At 54.5% G+C, this 18,635-nt stretch overlaps 1 protein-coding gene across 1 annotated transcript; it reads left to right on the top strand.

The window, feature by feature from the left end:
* Window positions 1-4,361: 4,361 nt before the first annotated feature.
* Window positions 4,362-13,733, top strand: LOC133360672 (oocyte zinc finger protein XlCOF6.1-like). The gene is made up of 4 exons (XM_061579465.1): window positions 4,362-4,420; window positions 6,302-6,478; window positions 8,393-8,686; window positions 12,505-13,733. Exons 3-4 carry the CDS (start codon window positions 8,665-8,667, stop codon window positions 13,731-13,733), a joined length of 1,251 nt encoding a protein of 416 aa, XP_061435449.1. The 5' UTR covers window positions 4,362-4,420; window positions 6,302-6,478; window positions 8,393-8,664.
* Window positions 13,734-18,635: the final 4,902 nt, after the last annotated feature.

Below are 18,635 nucleotides of genomic sequence, written 5' to 3'. Positions count from 1 at the left end.
TCTCTGTGTAACTCTATGGGTCTCTGTGTAACTCTATGAGTCTCTGTAACTCTATGGGTCTCTGTGTAACTCTATGGGTCTCTGTGTAACTCTATGGGTCTCTGTGTAACTCTATGGGTCTCTGTGTAACTCTATGGGTCTCTGTGTAACTCTGTGTAACTCTATGGGACTGTGTAACTCTGTGTAACTCTATGGGTATCTGTGTAACTCTGTGTAACTCTATGGGTCTCTGTGTAACTCTGTTTAACTCTATGGGTCTCTATGGGTCTCTGTGTAACTCTATGGGTCTCTGTAACTCTATGGGACTCTGTGTAACTCTATGGGTCTCTGTGTAACTCTGTGTAACTCTATGGGTCTCTGTGTAACTCTGTGTAACTCTATGGGTCTCTGTGTAACTCTGTGTAACTCTATGGGTCTCTGTGTAACTCTGTTTAACTCTATGGGTCTCTATGGGTCTCTGTGTAACTCTATGGGTCTCTGTAACTCTATGGGACTCTGTGTAACTCTATGGGTCTCTGTGTAACTCTGTGTAACTCTATGGGTCTCTGTAACTCTATGGGACTCTATGTAACTCTATGGGTCTCTGTGTAACTCTGTGTAACTCTATGGGTCTCTGTGTAACTCTGTGTAACTCTATGGGTCTCTGTGTAACTCTGTGTAACTCTATGGGACTCTGTGTAACTCTGTTTAACTCTATGGGTCTCTATGGGTCTCTGTGTAACTCTATGGGTCTCTGTAACTCTATGGGACTCTGTGTAACTGTTCAAGTGCGCAAGCTTCCGCAGCATCCAGACCCCCACCCCTCGCCTGGGTAGCCCCGCCCCCACCCAGCCCCCACCCTCGCCTGGGTAGCCCCGCCCCCACCCAGCCCCCACCCTCGCCTGGGTAGCCCCGCCCCCACCCAGCCCCTACCCTTGGCCTGGGTAGCCACGTTCCGGGGCCCCACCCATCCTCGCGGTTTTTGGAGACCCCCACCGCCCCCCCGCCCCGCCCCTCCAACCGCCCCCCCCCGCCCCAGACAAAAAAACATTTTTGCTCCAAATCGTTTGCTGCCCGTTCGGCGCGGGTTGTTGTTGTCCCATTTAGCAGCCGATCGGCCGCCTTCCCACGGATGCAAATCGTCAGCGAGCGCCTCCGTCGCCTTCCGCACGGGAAGACCGCGACGACTTCAATATCCGCCGGTGGATTCGTTCGCTATTCGCCGCAAACGAATCGGTGCGCGGCGCGACGGGACGGGAGGAGGAGGCCCAGGAGACCCAGGCCCTCCCCTCATCCCACCCCCACTCCTCCTGCTGCTGCTGGCTCGGGCTCACTGCTCGGGGGTTTCGGTGTCCGCTGTCGCGGGCTGCCAGGCTGGGTTTGGGCTGCCGGGCTGGGTTTGGGCTGTCGGCTGGGGGCCCTCTGACCTGGCGGAGAGGCAGTACAGAAAGGTGGTTGTTGGGGGCGCTGTTCGCCTACGTGGATTTGGTGAGAATGATTTTTTTTATCTTGGTTCTTTCTGTAAAGTCGTCACGTAGAATGGAAATAATAAAATAATAAAAATGAAACATAATAAAAGAATTCTCACGACGTTTCGGCCCCAACGCAAGCAGCCGTCCTCAGGTGGAGAACAGGTCTGTCGAGAAGACAGCGTCTGAATGTGAGAATTATTTTATTATTTCCATTCTACGTGACGACTTTATCGAAAGAACCAAGGAGATGAATCCCTGCAGTCACGAAAGCTTTAAATCGAGATTTTATTTTAGTCGATGAGAAAAGGATGAAAACTCCCTCCCTCTACCCCCTCTACCTCCCCCCGCCTCCTCTAGAATCACCCTCTGGGTTGAAATTCCTACCGCACGAAGCGGCCACATTTCTAGCGTTCTAAGCCCCCACGGCGTTTTTGTCTTCAGTGTAGCAGCAGCAATCAGCCTGCCGAGAGAGAGAGCGGGGCCTGAGTGAGTGGGATTCAGCCAGCTCTCGTTATCAAGTGTCTCGCAGTGAAAGGCTGGCGTGTGTGTGTGGTGGGTGTTTTTTTTTAAACTCGCCACGTTTTCAGGGGAGCTGTGTGTGTGGCGGTGGTTGTGGTTTGTTGTAAAGGAATCTGAATGTCTTCGCAGTGGCCAGAGCAGAATCAACTGTGCAGCCTTTCTAAAAGCAGTGGCAGCCAGTTCAATGCAAAGAGAGGCGCGTGTGTGTGTTGGCGTTCAGTGGTGGTGATGATGGTGGTGATGATAATTACAATAATTAGGGGGGTAGGGGGGGGAGTTGTCTGACCCCCGTAGCGGTTGACTTGCAGCACCTGCCGCTCAAGGCTTGACCCATTCTCCCCCCCACGAGACCCGTTCTGGTGGACACGGCAACACGCACAAAGATGCCCTCCCCGTAGAGTCGGGCCAGACTGGGGGCGGGAAGTGCTGTTGGCGAGCACCTATAAAGGCCGGCACGGCACACGCGTGGCCAGCACCACGCCCCCGGCCGCCTTTGTCTCCCCAGTGGCGATGTTTACTAGACACCACGCCGGGTACTCATTTCAGGCTGAGTCGACCTAGGGGAGGCCCATGACCGGTTAAGATAATCGTCACTGGTGTTGGCCACACACACACACACTGAGAATTTGCATTTTAATCCATAGTTTAGCTAGGGTTATATAGCAATGTCTTATAATTACGATTGACAATTAACAATTCAAGGATTAATGATTGCAATCATAACATTCCAATAGACGGATACTGGGTCTGTGTGTCACTGCCTAGAGACCCCCATCAGAGACCACTCAGTCTGTGTGTCACTGTGTAGAGACTCCATCAGAGACCACTCTATCACTGTGTAGAGACTCCATCAGAGACCACTCTGTCTGTCACTGTGTAGAGACTCCATCAGAGACCACTCAGTCTGTGTGTCACTGTGTAGAGACTCCATCAGAGACCACTCAGTCTGTGTGTCACTGTGTAGAGACTCCATCAGAGACCACTCTGTCTGTCACTGTGTAGGGACTCCATCAGAGACCACTCTGTCTGTCACTGTGTAGAGACTCCATCAGAGACCACTCTGTCACTGTGTAGAGCCTCCATCAGAGACCACTCAGTCTGTCACTGTGTAGAGACTCCATCAGAGACCACTCAGTCTGTCACTGTAGAGACTCCATCAGAGACAACTCTGTCACTGTGTAGAGACTCCATCAGAGACCACTCTGTCTGTCATTGTATAGACACCCATCAGAGACCCATCAAAGACCACTCAGTCTGTGTGTCACTGTGTAGAGACTCCATCAGAGACCACTCTGTGTGTCACTGTGTAGAGCCTTCACCAGAGACCACTCAGTCTGTGTGTCACTGTGTAGAGACTCCATCAGAGACAACTCTGTGTGTCACTGTCTACAAACGCCCCACCACGTAGGGACACTGAACAATGACCCCTGACCCCCCCCCCCCCCCCCCCACGTAGAGATGGAGGCCGCAGGGTCGCAGGCGGTCTCTGGAGGGCCCCCGTCTCTCTCGGCCCCGCGGGCCACGCTGCTCAAGCGGGAGGCCTTCGAGCGGCCGTGGCCGGGCGTCATCGTGAAGCGCGAGGTGGTGGACGGTGAGCGATGGGCCCCTCACCCCCCACCCCCAGATGTCGTCTCCCTCGCCCGGTGTGCAGGAGGTCGTGGGTTTTCGATCCAGACCCTGCCGGTGTATACGGAGTTTGCACTTTAGACTGCAGTAGGACTCTACATTATCGTAGGACTCTACATTATCGGCGCCGATGATGGGGAGGACGGCCGCTGGTAATTCGAAATCGTGGGTAGCCCAAAAATATCAAAATTGTCTACGGATCTCTCATTTGTGACAGCCGGCTCGCTTCTAAAAAATAGCTACGTAGCAGCTTAGTGGGGGCTCACACTTGGTAACGATAACAAAATAGTTATTATTGGTTCTTTCGGTAAAGTCACGTAGAAGGGAAATAATAAAGCAATAAAAATATAAAACAATACAATTCTCACGACGTTTCGACTGCAACACAAGCAATCATCATCAGGTGTGAAATCCACAGAAAGAAAATTTCACATCTTCTAATTTTTTAATTTTCTTGCTGTGGATTTCACACCTGATGATGAATGCTTGTGTTGCAGTTGAAACGTCGTGAGAATTGTATTGTTTTATTTGTATTATTTCTCTTCTACGTGACTTTACCGAAAGAACCGAGAATATGAATCCCTGCAGTCACGAAAGCTTTACATCAAAATAACAAAATAGTTAATAGTGTTGGTTTCCACCCTCGCTCGTGTTCCCGTGAGCAGGCTTCAGGCCTGACGCGGTGGCACTGTCGCTGAAGCGTGAGCACGAGGAGGACGAGGAGGAGGGGGAGGATGAAGAGGAGGGGGGGGAGGAGGGGGAGGAGGAGCCTGGCCATGAGGTCTGGCCTCAGGTGAAGGTGAAGCAGGAAGACTCTGCAAACGGTACGGCCTCGCGTCACCCACACACATCCACACACGCCCACACAGCCAAAACAACAACCGCCATTCCCCACTAAGTGGCGGTGACGTCACCACGACGCTTGTGCCAGGCCATGTGCACGTTGAGGCCACGTGAAGTGTCGAACGCCCGCTGGCAGGAGGTCACGGGGCAGACCCAGCAGGTGCCATGGGCCGACTGACTGAGATGAGTGGCCGATGCGCCACCTGTGCCCCCTACTGTGCCAACTCTCTGTGTTTTAGCCACCCGGCGTTCCGCTCGTTGTTGTGAGCGTCGCTCCTCTGCCTCCCTTTGTTGCTGGAGGGCGACTGCCTCCAACTGCCCAGTAGCGTCCTTCACGAGCCTCCTCCACAAAGGCCGATCTTGACACCGCTGGTACCAGTCATCGGCAAGTCCACTCAGCTCCACATACTCTCCTTCCACATCACTCCATCTCTTCTCTAGCCCGTGCCACTCCCGTTTAGCCCCCTCTATCCGGCCGCACAAAAGCTGTTTAGGCTTGCGGTGGCTGGGCATGCGGGCTACATGACCAGGCCACTTTAGGTTGGAATGGGGTCCTGGATGTACACCCACCACCGGAGTGGAAGAATGGCAGGCGCATCTTACAGATGACAAGTCGATGGTCAGAGGGCAGATCAGCTCCATGGTAGGTGGTGGAGGGTTACGACACAACATTTACACTTATGTAATATGAGGCTATATCCGGCTCACTGACGTGTTACAACTCGTCATGGTGATTGGCTCTGCCGGTCCTGGTCTACAGCCAATGGGGGGAAGCCTGGGGGCATGGCCCTGACGTCATGGAAAGGTGACAGCTACAAGGATTGGTTCTGCTGGCTTTGGCCTCAGCCAATGGGGAGACGAGTCAGGGGCGTGGTCCCGGGAGTTGACGAGGGAGCCTGGAAGATTCGACGCAGGCTACCGAGGATTGGCTCAAGCGTACCACGTGACCCGGGTATTAAATAGGGGTAGAGATGAACGACACGGGGTCAGACGAGGAACGGAGGAAGGAAGGGGCCACGCGGGAGCGGGGCTCCGAGTTGCCACGTGTCCGTGCGTCTCTCTCGGTCCATCTGTCCACTTCACGTTGCCTATCAGCAGCGGGGAGTAATTGTAACCCTAAGTCAATAAAAAGACCGATTCCAGAAGTCGTCTCCAAGACTGATATTACACTTACAGCGATCTAACCCAAAAGCCGTTGTTATGAATAACATTGCTCGTGTAGTTAGTTGCAGGAGGCTCGGACGACGTCGTTGGAGGCACACGTGTTTATTAACACCAACGTATTTACAGAGACGGGGATACACAACACTCGAAGGGGTATCGGCCCCTTCACCCGTCTAACAGGGAGACCCAACGTCTACCCCGGCTAGCCTACTCCCAGGTCCTCCACTACAGAGCTAAGGGAGGCTATCTATCCCAGCCCTGGTCAAGCTGGGATCCTGGCACCCCGAGTCTCCAGACCGGCTCTTATAAGAACATCAGTCTGGGCTCTCGGGGCCACGCCACCGGCTTTCCCCGGTCGGTCCTGACAAGGACAGCGAGCCAGGGGAGTTCCGGGGCCTGCTCTAGCTGGTCTTCACTCTTCGCTGGTTAAAGCTGATACCCGACCTCGAGCCCTCCGGCTCACCACCTTTTATAGCAATCGGCCCCCGGGAGGGGCCCGTGGGGGATGCAGGTGCGGACGTCGGTGTGAGCACCTTCGTAGTGTACGGCCATAACCACGCCCCTTGTGTTTGTTACCCATCCGTGCCCATACACATTTACAAATACACCTCTACACTCGCGAAAGCCTGCTACGTGTAAAACTAAATCAAAGCTGCCGCTGCTGCCGCCACGTCTCGTTGTTGCGGTCGTGGCGACAGCGAGCCCGCGGAGCGAGGACCACGTGACGGGGGGTGCCGGGGGGGCGGGGGGGGGGGCCTCGTCGTCGTCGCCGTCGTCTCCGGAGGGGGCGGCCGACGGGGCGACTGCCGAGGTGGAGGTGGAGCTGAGCGACGAGGACGGCGGCGGCGGCGGAGAGACGGGAGGCGCTCACTCACGTGAGTGTCACCCCCCACCCCCCACACCTCCTCGGTGGTTGTGGTGGATACGGGACAGTGACGCTGTCATGGCTGTGGTGGTGGTGGTGGATACTGGACAGTAACGCTGTCATGATTGTGGTGGTGGTGGTGGTGGATACTGGACAGTAACGCTGTCATGGCTGTGGTGGTGGTGGTGGATACTGGACAGTGACGCTGTCATGACTGTGGTGGTGGTGGTGGTGGTGGTGGTTGCTAGAAGGTGAAGCTGTGGTGGCGTCTGTGGTGTCTGCGGTGATTTCCCGACGGTAACCTGCTGATTCCAGTCCGGTGACACCTCCGCTTTCGTTTAATTTCCCACTAAACCGCTTTATTGAATATCTCACTAAGCCTGTTCCGGAGGCCTCAGGATGACGGGCATCCGTGACGTCTCCTGGCCAAACTCTAGTTTGGCGGAGCCAGGACACTGAACTCATGTCCTTGGCGTTCTTGTAGAAACTGCAAAAAGATATTGAGAGTGGCCACTTGTGTAAAGTTCGAACGCTCACTGCGGAGGAGAGGCTGCCACCCCTCTGTCGGGAGCTGGACCAGTACCGCCTGGATCTCTGCGGCATTCAGGAGGTCCGGTGGACCGGCTCTGGCTCCAGTCACCATGAGGGGTGGACAGTCCTCTACTCGGGGCAGGGACAAAAGAATGAAGGGGGCGTGGGAGCGTAATGGTGAGGTGTGGAAAGCTGTAACCCCCAGGCTACTGTGGGCTCGCCTTGCCATTGACCAGAGGCGATGAGTGGTGATCGTGGTTACTTATGCCCGTACCGAAGATGAACTTAAGCGGAGGGATGCGGGCAAGGCCGATGAGTCAGATTCCTTCTATGACCTCCTGTCACAAGTGCTAGCTAAAGTGACCGCTTGGGATAGAGTCATCCTGTTGGGTAAGATTAATGCCCGAGTGGGTCATGATGCTGGTACCTGGGCGAGAGTGATTGGAAGGCATAAGCGGCTAAAATACAGCAAGTTGGCACAATAAGAGGCACATCTAGTGCATCTGTCAGTCGTCTCGGTCAGTAAACCCATGGCACCAGCTCATGACAGCGAGTGTTCGATATTTCACACGGCCTTAAAGTGCACCTGGCCTGGCACAGTCACCCCGTGGCGACTTCACTGTCACTTAGTGGCGAATGGCGAGTATTGGTGGTGGTTGTGGTGGTGGTTGTGGTGGAGTCTGAGTCTACCTAGTGGAGCCCAGGACAGGTTCAGATAATTGTCACTGGTGGTGTTGGCCGTGAGCGGGAATCGAACTCGGGTCGCCGGGTTCGTAGCGCAGCGCGCTAACCACTACACTATCGCTCCCCACATACACACGTACACACATATGCATATACACGAACACACACGTAAACACACGTACATACACACACGTACATACGTAAACACACGTGCACACACATACGTACACACACGTACATACGTAAACACACGTACGTACACACACACACGTACACACGCACACGTACACACACACGTACACACACGTACATACGTAAACACACGTGCACACACATACGTACACACACGTACATACGTAAACACACGTACACACACGCACGTACATACACACACGTACACACGCACACATACACACGTACACACACACACGTACACACACATACACACACGAACACACACGTAAACACACGTACGTACACACACGAGCACACACACACACGTACATGCACACATGTACACACACGTACGTAAACACACGTACACACAATACATACACACACGTACATACACACGACCACACACGTAAACACACGTACATGCACACACGTACATACGTAAAACACACGTACACACGTAAACACACGTACGTGCACACACGTATACACACAAACACACGCACACACACGACATACGAAAACTCTGCGACAGGAGGAGGCGACGGCGACGCCGCTGCCGCCGCTGCTGCCGGCGCCGAGCATCTGCTGCGGTGCCGTCACTGCGGCAAGGCGGTGCCGGACGCGGCGAGCCTGCGCCGGCATGAGCGCTCGCACACGGTGGAGCGGCCGCACGTGTGCGGCGAGTGCGGCCGCGGCTTTCCGAGCCGGCGCAACCTGCGGCGCCACCAGAGCACGCACGCGGGCCAGCGCGCGTTCCCCTGCGCCGACTGCGGACGCGTCTTCACGCAGCCCTCCAGCCTCAAGATGCACTCGCGCACGCACGCCGGTGAGTGGGCGGGCGGGAGGGCGGGAGGGCGGGGGCCGCTTGGTCCCACACGCTAGCCACCAACTAGCCACCAATTAGCCACCAACTAGCCACATGCCCTTCTTTCGTATGGATTAATAGCAGCAGATTCGATTTATTAATTTTAATTTTTTTACCTACGTGACTTTACCGAAAAAACCCAAGAATATGAATCCTTGCAGTCACGAAAGCCTCAAATGTGGACTCTCATGAAATTGTCCTTTCCGAGACCAAGGTGCTCTGCAAGCCTCCTGGCTACCATCAAAGGTTTATTCTTTGATTCTTTCGGTAAAGTCACGTATAAAGATAAAATAATAAATTAAATAATAGCATGCTATTATTTAGTCACGTATAAAGATAAATTAATAAATTAAATAATAGCATGCTATTATTTAATTTATTATTTTATCTTTATACGTGACTTTACCGAAAGAATCAAAGAATAATTCCTGCAGTCACGAAAGCTCCAAAATTAACATCAAAGGTTTGTTCATGAAGCCATACAAATATACAAACACAGACATAATTTCAACCGTGATGATGGGTACAGACTGAGTAATCATTGGAAAGATGTGATTAACCATGCAAAAAAGATTTAACTACACATATTTGGACCATCTTTTTTGACAAACCAACTATTCTTGAGTTACTGTCACCTTACCATAACAAAGGCTCAGTCCTTTGTTATGTAGACTAGCCGTAGTCTCAAGCCGCACCTTACCATAACAAAGGCTCAGTCCTCTGTTATGTAGACTAGCCGTAGTCTCAAGCCGCACCTTACCATAACAAAGGCTCAGTCCTCTGTTATGTAGACTAGCCGTAGTCTCAAGCCGCACCTTACCATAATAAAGGCTCAGTCTTCTGTTATGTAGACTAGCTGTAGTCTCTAGCCACACCTTGCCATAACAAAGGCACAGTCCTTTGTTATGTAGACTAGCCGTAGTCTCAAGCCGCACTTTACCATAATAATTAAAGTGGGCCGATCCTGGCCCATCCCCCTCCCCTCAACCAGTATATATACGGGGAAGTATCCCTTGGAATCTCTCATTTACTTGATACAGCTATCGTGCTGTGACGGTTCCACCTGAAGACGGAAGCTTGTGTTGCCTCCAAAACGTCGTGATTTTTATTTTATTTTTATTTTACTTTGATTAATTTAGATTTTTTTTACCTACGTGACTTTACTGAAAAAACCCAAGAATATGAATCCTTGCAGTCACCAAAGCTTCAAATCTAGAATGTAAATGTAAGCACAAGCAGTACTAGTCGCATATCTGCATTTCCCATAAATATGCAAAAATTCGTAGTTGTATGGTGAATATGCAGCAGTGTGGTGTGCAGTAGGGTGGGTAGAATAATACATAGTGTAATATTACATAAATATGCTAAAATTATTTTGTCAAGGCGCTCTTCCTCTTCCCTGCCAGCTTAAATAGACGCTCCAAGCCCAGGACGTGTCATTCAGACGCTGTCTTCTCGACAGACCTGTTCTTCACCTGAGGACGGCTGCTTGCGTTGTGGCCGAAACGTCGTGAGAATTATTTTATTATGTTTTATTTTTATTATTTTATTACTTCCCTTCTACGTTACTTTTCCGACAGAACCAAGAAAATGTAAATGTAGCTTTGTTATCCACTCAATTGTCTGTTCAGAAGCGGCGTTGGATCTCGTCCTTTAGAGGAGTGAAGACTACGGCGGCAGCGGCAGTGTTCACGATGGCGGTCGATGGTTTTGGGATCCGTGGCCACACTCTCCCAGACCGCAAAATCTTTTACGGCGCCGTTTGTGCGTTCGGGAGGACGCATCGGCCGCATCGGCCGCATCGGCCGCATCGGCCGCATCGGCCTCATCGGCCGCTTGGCTCCGGTTCGGGTTTGGTTGATGGTCGATCGTTGGCGGGCATTGGAAGGTTGAAACCGGAAGGTTCGACGGTTCAGGGTCGCCGGACGAGATGTTGATCCTTGACGTCGGCCGCAGTCCGGGATGGCGTGGAGCGAGGCAGCTGATGTCGTACGGAAGGGGAGCGGCTCTGGGTTTATGTCCCGATGTATCGGAAGGTTTCCGGGTTGACGGGAATGTTTTGGTTCTCCCGGACGGCCGCCACTTTCACGACGGATTTGAGGTGGAGCGATGTTGGGGTGACCACCGGGAGCCAATGGGGGGGGTCGGCGTCGACCTCGGCGTACCTCAGACGGCCACGCGTCGCGATGTTGGGTTTCGTATCGGTAACTCGAGGCGTGTGAGCGCCGTGTCTCCACACGGGTGAGCGATACTCTCCCGTCGGACACACGAGGGGGGTGAACGTGGCAATCCGCTCGCCGCATCACAGCCACCAGACTGGTTCCTGCCAGTTGGTGGATGATTTTATCCCGCTGCTCAACTGCTTCATTTGTTGCATTAAAGTGAGCACCACTCCAACGTATTTTGGGAGTGGGTCCGCTGGTGACGGTTTGACCACAAAACTTCGCGATCTTCGGCGTTCTTTTTGGAATGCCCAGGACGCTGCCTCGGTTTGGGTTTGGCGTAAATCGCCTGCGGTAGAAATAATCTTCCAATTTCTTTCGGGTCGGTGTTCGGGACGTCTTGAGCTGCGCCGAGTGTCGTCGACCTTGGCTGGCTCGGCGCTCGATCGTCAGCGTAAACGAACTTGCGGCTCAATGCAGCCGCAATGTCGCCGTGCGTAGATCAGACGACCCCTGCGGGCGGCCATTTTGTCGAGTTTCGCGTGGCTGCTGCGCTGGTTTCTGAGATGGACGCGAAATTGTCGGTCGCTGAGCGTGCCGACGGACGGGGCGAACCGTCTTTCTCGCACGCGACGGTGTTGGCGAGTTTAAGGGAGGAGAGTCCTGTGAAAGCAGCCGCTGGTTTGTGTTTATGCTAAAAGGCAGCTTCGACGTGCGACGTCATACAACAGCTTCGTTGTGGCCGAAAAGCTGTCTGCTCAGGTGGGGGGTACGGTGGCTTTCAAGAGAGGGGAGAGTCGGGCTATAGCCAGACTCGCTCAAGTAGCTTGTCGTAGGCTGTACAAAGAAGACAGATTGGCCTGTAGCTGTGCGGGTCATCAGCAGGGTGTTCCTGGATTGAAGAGAGCAATGACTTTTGCTTTTCTCCAAGGTCTTGGTCACCTGTTGGTGGCGATGATTTTTATTTTTAAGTTTCCCCGGCCAGCTTCTTCCTTTGCTGCCCCAAGGTGTTTTAGGAATTCCCATCTATCCCTGGGGCTTTACCTGCCTTTGTTACCGCCATCTATTCCTTCTGGAAGTACAGCTGCAGACAGAGGAGAGAGGTTTTTGTTTTTGTGTCGCAGGCTGCGACTGCAATCTTTTGAGGCTTTTTTTCTTTTACCGAGCGTTTTTGTTTTCGACTTCTGATTATTTTTGCATCGCTGAGAATCTGCGCCGCCGTTGGCAGTCGCCCCGGGGTGTCCGGTGTTCCGACGGAGCCGCTCCACACAACTTCCACAGTAGCCCGCACCCCACGGTCTGCGGCTGGAGTGCATGAAGCCAACAGACGCTGCCTCGTCTGGCAGAATCTAGCGACTGCAGGAGGGCTGTTGCGATCTCTGTGTCACCACCTCGTAGCCACCCCCTACTCACCCCCTACTCACCCCTTACCCACCCTCTACCCACCCCCTACTCACCCCCTACTCACCCTCTACCCACCCCCCTCGCACTCACTTAAACCCCCGCGGAACTGGCGAGGAAGACTCTCTCGCAGCCCCCTACCGCCACCACGCTCTGAGCACCGCTCTCTCCCTCCCTCTCCCTCCCCCCCCCCCCCACGTGACCCCCCCCCCTCAGCGGGCGGCAGCGCTGGCCGCTCGGGCGTCCACGAGTGCCCCGAGTGCGGCAAGCGTCTGTCGGACGCGCGCAGCCTCAAGCGTCACGCGCGCACACACACGGGGGAACGGCCGTACGTGTGCGCGGAATGCGGCAGCGACTTCCCGCACGCGTCCAGCCTCAAGGCGCACGCGCGCACACACACGGGGGAACGCCCGCACTGCTGCCCGCTGTGCGGCAAGCGCTTCGCACACCTGCACAGCCTGAAGTCGCACGCGCGAGCCCACCTGGGGGAGCGCCCGCACGCCTGCAAGATCTGCCGCAAGGCCTTCCGCAACAAGTGGAACCTCAAGCGCCACCTGAGCACGCACTCGGGCGAGAAGCCGTACGCCTGCGCCGAGTGCGGCCGCGGCTTTCTGCAGTTCTCCAACCTGCGCACGCACGCGCGCACCCACTCGGGGGAGCGCCCGCACGCTTGCGCAGAGTGCGGCAAGGGCTTCGCGCAGCTCTCGGGCCTCAAGATCCACGCCAAGACGCACACCGGGGAGCGGCCGCACGCGTGCTCCGAGTGCGGCAAGGGCTTCCTGCACCGCTCCAGCCTCAAGGTGCACGAGCGCGTCCACTCGGGCGAGCGACCGCACGCGTGCGCCGAGTGCGGCAAGGGCTTCTCGCAGCCGTCGAGCCTCAAGATCCACGCCAAGACGCACACGGGGGAGCGGCCGCACGTGTGCGAGCAGTGCGGCCGCGGATTCCCCAACGGGCGCAACCTCAAGCGCCACCTGGCGACGCACACGGGCGAGAAGCCCCACGCGTGCGCAGAGTGCGGCAAGGGCTTCCTGCACCTCTCCAACCTCAAGATCCACGGGCGCGTGCACACGGGGGAGCGCCCGCACGCCTGCGACGAGTGCGGGCGCCGCTTCTCCAACCTGTCCGACGTCAAGAAGCACTACCGCACGCACACGGGCGAGCGGCCGCACGTCTGCGGCGAGTGCGGCCGCGGCTTCACCAGCGTGTGCAACCTGCGGCGCCACCACGTGCTGCACACGCGCGACCACCCGCACGAGTGCGCCGAGTGCGGCAAGCGCTTCTCACTGCTCTCCACGCTCAAGAACCACCTGCGGCGACACCGCCAGAGGGGAACGCCGGGCCCGGAGCTGGGGGGGCCGATGGCCGAGTGGCCGGAGCCCGTGGGGTTGGAGGAGGAGGGGGAGGGGGGGGAGGGGCCGCGCGGTGGAGAAGGCCGGCCCTGATGAGGGCTGCCGGAGGGAGCGCCCGGAAGTGCTGATTAACTCCTCGTAACTTTGGTTGAAACTTCAGTGTTCTAGTTTAGTTTCTGTTCACGGTGGTTCACTAAGGGGTGGGCCGTGGTGGCTCAGAGGTTCCCCGGACACCGAACCGGCTGGGAATCGTGGGTTGGAATTCTGGGATTTGGCCGCCCAAGCGCCGAGATTAGACTGATGGGCTGTAGAGTGTTGCTCGCTGGTGGTCTCGTGCCCGGTCACCAACGAGATCCGTAGACTCGCAGAGATCTATAGACTCACACAGAGACTCGGAGACTCACACGGAGACCTATAGACTCACACAGAGACTCGTAGACTCGCACAGAGACCTATAGACTCACACAGAGACTCGTAGACTCACACAGAGACTCGTAGACTCACACATAGACACACAGACTCACAAAGAGACTCATAGACTCACACACAGACTCGTAGACTCACACGGAGATCGATAGACTCACACAGAGACTCGTAGACTCGTATAGAGATCTATAGACACACACAGAGACTCGTAGACTCGCACAGAGTCTTGTAGACTCACACAGAGACCCGTAGACTCACACAGAGACTCGTAAACTCGCACAGAGATATATAGACTCACACAGAGACTCGTAGACTCACACGGAGACCTATAGACTCACACGGAGACTTGTAAACTCGCACAGAGACTCGTAGACTTGCACAGAGATCTATAGACTCACACAGAGACTCGTAGACTCACACAGAGACTCGTAAACTCGCACAGAGACTTGTAGACTCACACAGACCCATAGACTCACACAGAGACTCGTAACGCACAGAGATCTATAGACTCACACAGAGACTCGTAGACTCACACAGAGACTCGTAGACTCACACAGAGACTCGTAGACTCGCACATAGATCTATAGACTCACACAGAGACTCGTAGACTCACACAGAGACTCGTAAACTCGCACAGAGATCTATAGACTCACACAGAGACCTATAGACTCACACAGAGACTCGTAAACTCGCCCAGAGACTCGTAGACTCACACAGAGACCTATAGACTCACACAGAGACCCGTAGACTCACACAGAGACTCGTAAACTCGCACAGAGATCTATAGACTCACACAGAGACCCGTAGACTCACACGGAGACCTATAGACTCACACAGAGACTCGTAGACTCACATAGAGACACGCAAACTCGCATAGAGATCTGTAGACTTGCATAGATATCTATAGACTCGCAGAGACTCGTAGACTCACACAGAGACTCGTAGACTCACACGGAGATCTATAGACTCGTGTAGAGATCCGTAGACTCACATAGAGACACGCAAACTCGCATAGAGATCTGTAGACTTGCATAGCTATCTATAGACTGGCAGAGACTCGTAGACTCGCACAGATATCTGTAGACTCACATCGAGCTCTATAGACTCGCATAGAGATCTATAAACTCATATCGAGATTTATAGAGACCCGTAGACTCGCATACAGAGCCGTAGACTCGCGTAGACTGAGTTACGATGAACCCGGGTTCTCAAATGCGGTCTCATAAAAACCCCATAACCGTTTTTATGTTTTAACTTTCGTTAAATTCTGAACGAACTTTTCTTATTTCTTGTCCCCAGCGCCGCTCCGTTAGCGCGTGGGGACGTGTGGACACTCCGCTCTGCGAGAGTTCCGCATTCGACTACGCAACAACGGATACGGCAGCACAACTTTTTGTACATGTTTTATGAAATTCGCAGTGTGTTCCGAGTCTCGCACATTTCAAGAGATTTTCTTTTTTAGCCGAACGGGCGGCGGGTGTGGCAATCCGTAGGCCCCTCCCTGCCTCCCTCCCTCGGGTGTCGTATTCGCCACGGATGTAGCGCCTGAGCAAGTGGGAGAGCTTCCTTAGTTTGTTAACCGCCGCAGCCTCGTGATCTTTTTCGCAATCATGAGAGGCCGACCCACTGACTCTCCACCCCCCACCCCTCGTTTAAAAACGCCCTGGCAAATGGCAAACGGAGCGACGGAGCCACGGAGCCGGGCCAGGTGACGAGAGGGAACGGTTCGTGGAAAGCGCGCGACGGTTTGGGCTTTTTTTGTTTTCGTTTGACCTACCGTGGCCTTCGCAAAATCGTCGGCACGGATCACGCACTTGATGGAGGGACACGCCGTGCACACGCTGCGCTCACGGACGGACGGACAAATCGTAATCGCGTGCTACATTCCCACCCAAGGAATTCTCGCCGAGTCTGGGTTCACCATTGGAACCTCATTTGCATGTAAAAATATGATAATTGGTTTTTTACCCTTCTATCTGGCAACAAAATTGACACCTTTTTTACAAGGAGTCATGATTGCATAGACCACAATATCTGCAGTCATAATGCAAACAAAAAACATAACTCTGATAATGTATGCACTGTCCTTGAAGTTGATTGGTCCACACCCGAGACAGCTTTCCTTAGAGCCTAGTCTCACATGGGAAAGTTGTCTTGGGTGTGGACCAATCAACTTCAAGGACAGTGCACATTATCAGAGTTATGTTTTTTGTTTGCATTATGACCGCAGGTATTGTGGTCTATGCAAACATGACTCCTTGTAAAAAAAGGTGTCAGTTTTGTTGCCAGAGTCTGGGTTCGGTCAATTTTATTAACGAGGAGGTTTTTGTTGTATCCGCACGGCGCGGAAGAAGTTTACGTACGTATCTTACGTACGATCAACCCAACCCTGGGCAAAGGCCGGCTTAGCTCCCAGCAACTCGCAACCCCACCTCCTACAACACCCGGCAAGCCACGGTGGTCCCCAACCCAAAGCACTGACTGAGGTCACAATCGCTCGTACGGTCACCTCTGGGGAGAGGAGGGGCCGATCGTTGAGAGTGATCTGGTCAGAGGCCTTGGGCCAAACGTTAAAGTCTCCCTCCGTCCGCTCCCCTCCCCCCAGACGAAATGGCTTTAACAAAGTGATCACCCGCTCTGCACTTGGGTCAGACAAATGCGCACGCGGTGATTCCTCAAATGCTTTCGGAAATGTTCAAGCACCGACGACTCTAGTGACACCCTCCAGCGGATGCTTCATCTGGCGTCGCATGACCACCGAACCCCCGGCAGGGACACGATTTCACACTTCTCTCTCTCGGGGGGCGGTGGATGGGGGGGGGGGCACACACAGCCGGTGCATTATCACTTAATGTTTTACTTCCGGAGAAGTGAACTTCTGTCCGCGAGTACGAACCTCTCAAGTTCCGTCACGAGGACGTGGCCATCGGCATTACTCTGCCGATGTGCGCGGGAAACTCGATTCACTTCACACGCACACACACGTACCCGCACACACACACGTACCCGTACACACACACACGTATCCGCACACACATGTACCCGCACACATAACCGCACACACACACGTACACGCACACACACGTGTGTGGGTGTGGGTGGGTGGGTGGGTCCCGTTCACCGCCGAATCTGGGAACACGCGAGTGGCTCGGCATTTAATTTTATATAATAATAATAGTTCAATTTGTAATGCGCGCAAATTTGCAGACGTAGTGGCCGCAACTCAGAGGCGCGGCCACTATAGATGAATGCGTAGCAGCAGTAGCAGCAGCAGCAGCAGCGCCGTTGTTTTTATAAAGACGTCGGTAGTCGCCGCAGAGAACCATAGCGGCACGACCGCCGGAAACTCTACGATTGCCGGCGCCAAAAACTGTGCCACACGCCCCCCCCCCCCCCCCCCCCGCATGGCCTTGTGGGAGCTTCGATGTACCGACAAAGTTACTTCGGTGTTTCTTATTTTAACTTCCGGTTCCGGAACAAACCGACGTTCGTACGTACTTTGACGTACGTCATCAGAACACGTGTAGCTACGGCAGCGCCACCACGTGGCCAACGAGCAGTTAGCAGTTGTTGACGCGAGCGGCACTGGAAACAAGTACGGACTGTGGGCCCACACCGGCCAGAGAGACACAATTGGCCGATGAGAGAATGGAGGCGGCTCCGAGCCAACTCTCCCCCCCCACCCCCCCAACTCGTGGCTTTCTTGAGAGGAGGACGAGGAGGAGGCGGTGGAGGAGAGGCCTGGCCGTGAGAAGCCTTGCCCTGCCCGATGGCCGGGACTTGCTTCGTCACCACCGCCTGCGCTTGAGCGCGTGGATGAGGATGAGGCTCGTGAAGGACGCTGCTGGGCACCTGGCAGGCGAAGTGCACGTTGGGGACTGCTACCAGAGGTGGTCGCCCTCCAAATAACGACGGGAGGGCGGAAGAGCAACGCTCATGACGGCGAGCGGAGCACCGGGGCGGTCACAACGCAGCCAGTCGGCGCGGTGGGGGGGGGGGTGCAGCTGGTGGTACATCTGCCATTCGTCTCAGTCGGTCGACCCATGGCACTTGCTGGGTCTGTCCGTGATCTCCTGCCAGCGGGCCTCAAAGTGCACCTAGCCTGACACGAGCGTCGTGGTGACGTCGCCGCCACTTAGTGGCGAATGCCGGTTGTTGTGGTGTAGCCACCTCTGCGGTAGTGCAGTGGTTTGCGCTGCACAGCGCTACAAACCTGGCCACCTGAGTTGGATTCCCGCTCAAGGCCAACATTTGTGTCAAAAAATATGAACTGGTTCTGGGTCTCCCCGAGGTCGACTCAGCCTCAAATGAGTACCTGGTGTAGCGGTGTGTAGTAAACATCGCTAGCACTGGGGAGACAAAGGTGGCCGGGCGTGGTGCTGGCCACCCACCCCCTCTGTGTGTGCCATGTCGGCCTTCATAGGTGCTGCTGCTACTCCTCTAACAGCACTTACCCCAACCAGTCTGTTACAGGCTACACGGCGGGACCTTTGTCTTTATTTTTTCGTAAGCACCTTGAATATGAAGCACATGAAATCAACAACGGGTTAACGGCAGTAACCTGGGATA

The sequence above is a fragment of the Lethenteron reissneri genome, chromosome 69 (assembly GCF_015708825.2).
Source record: "Lethenteron reissneri isolate LAM-NWPU_2019-01 chromosome 69, ASM1570882v1, whole genome shotgun sequence".
Classification (NCBI taxonomy): Eukaryota; Metazoa; Chordata; class Hyperoartia; order Petromyzontiformes; family Petromyzontidae; genus Lethenteron; species Lethenteron reissneri.
This window is presented reverse-complemented; position numbering and strand designations above follow the sequence as displayed.